Here is a 7,145-nt window from a genome sequence, read left to right on the forward strand (position 1 = left end):
TTTTCTAAGTTCTTGTGGGCAGCTACAGTGTGAAAGTAAAAAGAAAAAGTTTGCAATTCCGAACGCAGCTCATGTGAAATGTAGTATTCTAAAAATACCAGTATGTCCTACTGCATCCAGTCACATTTTGCAGTGTGCAAACCAACATGCTTTTCTGGCTATTCTGACCCATAATCCTTTGCGCAGCAGATATATGAGCAAGTAGGTCAAAGTTCAAGGTGCATTGTTGTAATGAAGTAGTGTGTCACAACTGAATGCATACTGCATGCAACAGTACATACTTTCTAAGGGCAGCTGCAGTATGTGCAAAATGTAAAAAGAAAAAATATTTGATTTGGAATGCAGCTAACTGCTGTAATGGTAAATGTCTACTTAGTATATTGTGTAAATGCTTAAGTGCTTGTACTTTTGCTGTGAACTCAGTAGACCTTCACCCTTTGTGTTAGCGTACGTGCTTAAATGTATCTTGCTGTTGTTGCAAATGAGAATTCACCCTTGCCTTCACAAAGATAACTGTAACTATGTTGTATGAGAATGTTTCAGCGCCAAGGCCATCTGGCCACTAGTTTTGCTTGCTGGCCGTTTGTTTTTCATTGTTGTTTTTAGCAGTCTGAGACCAAAATGTCTGTAACATTGGCCCCCACACTTTGTGCTCTTTCTGTATAAAGAAAGCGCGTTCACTTTACACTGAGACTGTACACATTCTGTTGTGATGATTGAACCTTCTCTGCACAGAGAATAAATACTCAAAAGACAACCCCTGGTTTTTGGTATTCTTTATTTCAGCATTAAAAGACTCATGCAAAGCGGGTATAGGATTTTTGTGCCAAGTTCTTGTTAACTTTCACAAGGGATCAACAGAAACCATCCTAACTGGAAACATTACAAACTGGCATGGGATGTGCACAGCCCAGAACAGGGGTACTCACCGGTACCCGTCTACTAAGCATCAATGATATTGGTAACAAGAGGTGTCTGAGAAGACTGGAAATTGTATTAAAAGACAACACCAACCATGGCTGCTATCTGGCAAGAGATACAGAAGTATCAGTTTGTGTTTTTCTTATGACGCAAAATGGGACTAAAAACTGCATTTTGTTGCACAGGCCTGTTGTACAATGATATTAAATAACCGTGTAACCTTGTGTACAGAGGTATACAGGTGACAGGTGACAGGGTTTGAGCATTATACAACCAACAAGTGTTTTTGCTGCTGTTGCATGAGATATGTTTTTATCAGATGGGCTTGTCAGACCAAAGTTTATGCTGCTTACTGAAAATATTGTCTTTTTTTCAGTGTCTCCTGAGACAATTAGACTTAAGTCTCCTGAAAGCATTATATACACCTAAATGTGATGAAATCCAGACTTTACATGTGAAATATATGATGAACAATTGGCAAAGTATATTTCTGTTCATCACTATTGTATGCTTCACAGGCTTTCAATGAACACAGTAAGACGCACATCAATACATAAAGTTCCCATTATTAAAAATATGTAATTACCAAAGTTTAATTTTTTTGCCTAGGGCTGTAGGCCTACAAACAAGGACATTTTCTGTATTACTGATTATTCACGTTTGAGTTCACAAATAATATGAATAGTTGAACACTGAAGAAACTAATTTTAGTTAATTGTAATTAATTTTCTGAATGAAAACATTAATGGAGCATGTCTACATGCAACATTAGACATGCTCCATTAATGTTGCATCAGAAAATGAAAAAACATAATATCTTTATGTCATTTAATTTAAATGACATAAAGATATGCTGTTTTTTCTGGCTTTCTAAATTGTGTTATACTATTTTCCATACTCGTTTTTTGGTCTAGAGTTACAAGAGGAATATTATTTCAATTATAACACATCTTATATTAATCATTATATCCCACATTGTGCCAAAACAAAGATTGTCAAACAAAAAGATATAAAAAAGAAACGTTATGTCATACAAAGATTCGTATGCGCAACCACAACGCACAGTTGACAACCTTTGCAAATTTCCAAGTCTCATGATCATCACGTGGTACATTTTGATTCGTCACCGGAGTGGAGGCGAATCAAAATGTCACAACTTCATTGGTCAGTCCACGTGTTTGCGACTCATAGTTAAGCGACATGCATGTCATTGGTCGGTTTCACATGTCTACTGATGTGCCGGTTTACGGACTTTTTCTATCCCGCAATTCACCATTAGTGTGGTAATACTGACGTTTAAGTCATCTCGCCTCTACGGTGTCAATAGCAGCTTTATTTGAGCAGAACTAACCTCATTCGAACGGGGTGCAAACTGACTTTAGACGTAACGTTTGCTAGCTAGCGTTACACGCACACCCGGAACTCAGAAGCTAACGTTAGCTTTGTCGGTTAAAAGTGACATAAGGGTTATTTACACTATTTAGAATGGGTGAGGAAATTAGTGAAGACCCCACTCACACGGGTAGTGGATCCGCTAATAACACCAATACAGAGGAAAACGGCGAAACAGAAGGTGGTGTAAAATATTACACGTTAGAAGAAATAAGACTGCATAGCATGAGCAGTGACTCTTGGCTCATCGTACACGACAAAGTCTATGACATCACAAGTTTCCTCGAAGAGGTAAGAAATAAGAAACACTTTCTGCAAACCGGTAGCAACTATTTCGGTCATATTTTAAGTGTGCGCTTTGGCGAAGTCTTTGGTTAACCTAACGTTAGCTATTTCGGCTAAAATGACTTCCTGGAATTCTGGAACGTTGCATAAACGAGTAGCTAACGTTACCTAACTGATGTTGATGCCAAAGCTTGTCATAAGTTAATGTTATTGTTGCTTCTAAGTACAGATGCATGATATACCTGCATACTATTTGATCCTTAAGGAGTAACTACACACGTTCACGTGCTTTTTAAGTTGTAAACTCAATAATATGACTATAACTTAACGTTACCTGTATCATGATTCATATGGAAGTTACTCGATATGCAAACTTTGCTTTTCAGAGTTTTAACATCATATGTTAATTCTATAATAAAAAGTCATTAATAATTTAATACTGGAGCTGCTTGCAGTGGAGCTAATTTTTAGTTATTCAACTTGTGATGTTAACTTAAAGTAATTCATAGTTTTTAGAAGGTGGACGTATGTACAGTATTTCACAATCTGTAAGGTAACTGGCAGCTTTAGCTGTCTATTGTAGAGGCATGTAAATCTTTAGTACAGTTATACATCTCAAAATGCGCAAGTACAGACTTGAACTTGAACGTACTTAGTTACTTTCCATAACTGATTGATCATATTGGTGCATTTCATAAATTTGCCTGTGATTTCAAGTGTTTTTTTCATTTCTTTAGGCTAATGAAGCATTATAAAACCCCTGTATGATATTCAGAGTGTGTTGAATATAAGTAAATTGACAAGTTCAACACTTGTATTTGTATTTCAGCATCCGGGAGGCGAGGAGGTTTTGCTAGAGCAGGCGGGTGCTGACGCCACAGAGAGCTTTGAGGACGTGGGACATTCCACAGATGCCAGGGAGCTGCTCCTGCAGTACTATCTTGGGGAGCTCCACATGGTAAGATCAGGTCTCTGTTGGCTCTGAAGGACCCGATTCCCTGCCTCTAGTATCTTTTCATGGTGTCCATATCCCTCGGTCAAATACTGACGTTAAACAAGCAGAGTAATCAGCGTCACCAAATCGCTTCGAGGAAAAAAAGAAGCCATTTGTTTCACAAAAGTTGCTCGGAGTCACAAGTTGGTGCCGTGAAAACAATTTGGGGATCACATGCTTATTAGCAAATTGAGGGCGATGACATTCAATCAAATGCAAATGTTGGGAACTGTGCAGCATAGTAGGATGAGACAAAAACAGAGTGTTGAACATTCAAAGATAGTTTTAAATTTCAAACTTTACTTTAGCTAAATTGTGTTTTATCAAGGCTTTGTAGAAAGTATACCATGTCTGATTCTTTCAGTAATTTTTTTAATAATATTGTATAGTTGGATAGTAATACTGAAGATAACTACTGTGTAATTGTGATAGCAGCACATTTCTTCTCATTTAGTAGGTTTTTTTTTGCATGGCCCCCAATAGTGTTTTAGTTAAGTTTCATGTTGCTATATCACTGGTTTTGCTATGTTTTTTTCCAACACACAGCTTTGCAACGATCAGCGTATACAGATTAATAACATATAAATTACAAGATTCATGACTGCTGAGTGGAAACATTCCTGGCGGTCTGATTATTGCTCTGGCTCTCCAGGGACTGATTTCTGCAGTGAGAACTGATATTATTCCGGCTGACTACTTTATTTTTAGATTTTGTCAACAGTTGTAAATATTAAACTAGTAATTAATATGAATACATCTGATTTTTGACCAACTACGGACTAATAAATTGACTTTGATTTTAATTGTTGGCTTGGTTATGAGTGTAATTTGTCTGTCATCAAATTAAGATTTATTGATTTTCTTTGCAGGATGACAGAAAAAAGGAAAATGCGACGGTAAGCAGCAAAGTCATTGAAACAGAATTAACAAAGACAATACAAAGATCTTGGTTTGTGGCTAAATTATATAGATCTCTAATTTGAGTCCTATTTGTCTGCTACAGGATGAAAATATCTCGAACTCAGGAGAGTCCAGGTGAGTCGTCATGATGAACATCGTGTGTCAGACTCATTGTTTACTGCTAATTATTCTGCTCACTTGCATGAATCCTTGTAAATATGGAGATCAAACAAACTATAAAGTGTTTTTTTAATTTCTGCAAATGGTTAAATGTGATTGATTTAAATGATCAATATCAACACTGATAGTTGCAAATTAAAAAGACGCGATGGGCAATAATAATATATAATTTATATATAAAAAAATACATTATTTCTTTCCAGCAGCTCCTGGACGACATGGTTGATACTTGCTATTGCAGCAACTGTCGTTGGTATCTTGTATCGCTACTACCTGTCTGAACACAAGTCTTCCTGAGCTGGCATGCTGTTTTCATCTCACTCTTTTCATCTGAAGGCCTTGAAATGTTTGACCAAAAACCTCCTCACACTGACGCGCACAATTAGGAGTGTCTGCATCCTCTGCAACAGGAACAGAAGGTGAGCAATTTGATAAAGTGCTTTTGTCCTTGTCCATCTTCATAGAGTGCACCAGACAGACAAGGTTGGGCAAGAACTTTATTAAATTGTCTGCCTTCAGTTTCTTTGCATTTCTTTGTTACTGCCTGTTGTCATTAATGCCGTTCTTAACTTAAAGTTGCATATGCATTTGACCCAATTGTCAATACTTTGATTACCCATTTGCCTGCTCAGAAAAACGGTTATTTTACCTGCCTGTATACATGCACCATCATTTCACTGATTCATTTAATGTTGACGTTAGTATGCAGAATGGTGATAGTTGACCGGTACCATTCTACTTTTTACACTGTATAATAATTCCCAATGCATTATTTTTGTTGTAATAAAGTGAAAAATGTTACTGCTACCTTACAATATGAATCAGGAGTTAGTCCAGTCACTCTTTACAGCAGTTTTCTGGTTTAAAATTGCTTGATTGCATTTATTACTTGGTTATTAATGCATTATGTAATTGCAGTGTCATATTCTTTTTCTTTTAAGTTAGTTATATGGTGTCAGTGTTTAAGTTAGAATCTGTTCTGATTTGTCACATTTTTCTACAGTTCTGTCATCGAGAATTTGTGTAAAAGTTCAAACTGCCTGAACCATATCAATATAAATCAATGTATGTAATACAGTAATATTGTATTACCTACATAGAATAGCTGACAATGAATGATGAGTGAATACCCTTGAAAGAAGAACCATTTATTTGTTTTTAACTGGTGCTTTTTCATAACCATGTTTCATTTGAATGCGTCTTAATTGTATGTTTTGGGTGAGAGGTACTGCAGCTGTCAGAGGGTTTGAATTGTATTCAGTGAAGTCTGGTGTGTGTGTTTCAGGCCACAGAGCATATCTATTTAATCTACTTTAGTTACTCAACATCTTTAATTCTCGAGGTTGCTGTTGGTAATGTTAAATATGCAATGATAAATAAATCTTTGCAAAGCATTTCTAAAATCACTCCTTTGATTTTATTTCCCATGACTATTGAAACAAGCATTTTCAAACTACAAAGACATAACAATTGTAAGTCCACTTACCACCGACCTATTAACATTCAACACTGAATATAACTTGCTATTTTTACATGTCACTACAAAATAACTTGCAGATTTCAATTTTGTTGGTTGGCTTTAATAGATATTTGCCATCTCTTTGCATTTCAATTGTCATTTCCTGTCATTCAAAGTCTCTTTGAATAAAATGAATCTTTCAAAAGATGTATAAATGGTGTGCTACTTATTTGTTATCACTCTTGACAATATCTGTTTAGTTAACTGTCCTTTCTAAAATGCCCTCTCTGCTTGTGTCAATTGTCATACAAATACAACATACAAAAAAACAAAACTAAAATGGCAATCTAGAAAACAATGATAGGTGTGCTAGCCAGAGAGGACAGACAAACTAACTTCTGATCTTAACATACATTTAATTGCTGGTAGTCAGCTTCTGAACTGTGCAGCAGGCTCTCAAAAGACAAAAGTCTGTCTATTATTGTTGAGGCCATTTAGAAAACAAGTTAAGAAATGATGCTGGGAACAAGGAATAAGCCCAAACACAAATACAGAGTAGTTGGGGCAACAGCTGCACATGTTCTTTCTATATTTGTACTATCATGGTAACAAATCTATAATAGCGAAAAATTAAAGTCGGTCTACTTGTCATGCTTTACAGGGAAGTGAGCGACAAAGCGCAATGACTGAATAATCCAAATTAAAATGTAACCACTGTAACAATGGCATTAATGTAGCCTAGCTGATAATGTGGTTATGCACTTGTGCACTGATTTGAGTCGGTATATGCCTGCTCCCTTCATCTACTTGTTTTGTGGAGGGGAGCAGGAAGCAGCGATTGAAATTAAAGACTTCCCATCTGCATCGTCCACAAGAGCCCTCACAGTGCAGAGTGCCCATGAACAGCAAACAGCAAACTGCAGAAAGCACAAATCAACACCCATTGATGCATTCTAATATAATCAGACGGGATGTATCAAGAGCTGGATGTCCTCTCGTTACAAAAATTGATTC

The 7,145-nt window shown here is 36.5% G+C and overlaps 1 protein-coding gene across 2 annotated transcripts; it reads left to right on the forward strand.

Annotated features, from left to right (window-relative positions):
* Positions 1-2,131: 2,131 nt before the first annotated feature.
* Positions 2,132-6,340, forward strand: cyb5b (cytochrome b5 type B). 2 transcript variants are annotated; one of them, XM_031846493.1, is made up of 5 exons: positions 2,132-2,604; positions 3,428-3,556; positions 4,462-4,488; positions 4,596-4,627; positions 4,876-6,340. In XM_031846493.1, the coding sequence occupies exons 1-5, from the start codon at positions 2,407-2,409 to the stop codon at positions 4,967-4,969; spliced, it is 480 nt and encodes a 159-aa protein (XP_031702353.1). In that variant the 5' UTR covers positions 2,132-2,406; the 3' UTR covers positions 4,970-6,340. The 2 variants fall into 2 exon arrangements, with proteins under 2 accessions (XP_031702353.1, XP_031702354.1); XM_031846494.1 differs by having other exon boundaries at positions 4,879-6,340.
* The last annotated feature ends 805 nt before the right edge of the window (positions 6,341-7,145 follow it).

The sequence above is a fragment of the Anarrhichthys ocellatus genome, unplaced genomic scaffold, assembly GCF_004355925.1.
Source record: "Anarrhichthys ocellatus isolate YVR2014 unplaced genomic scaffold, GSC_Weel_1.0 scaffold6, whole genome shotgun sequence".
Taxonomy (NCBI): domain Eukaryota; kingdom Metazoa; phylum Chordata; class Actinopteri; order Perciformes; family Anarhichadidae; genus Anarrhichthys; species Anarrhichthys ocellatus.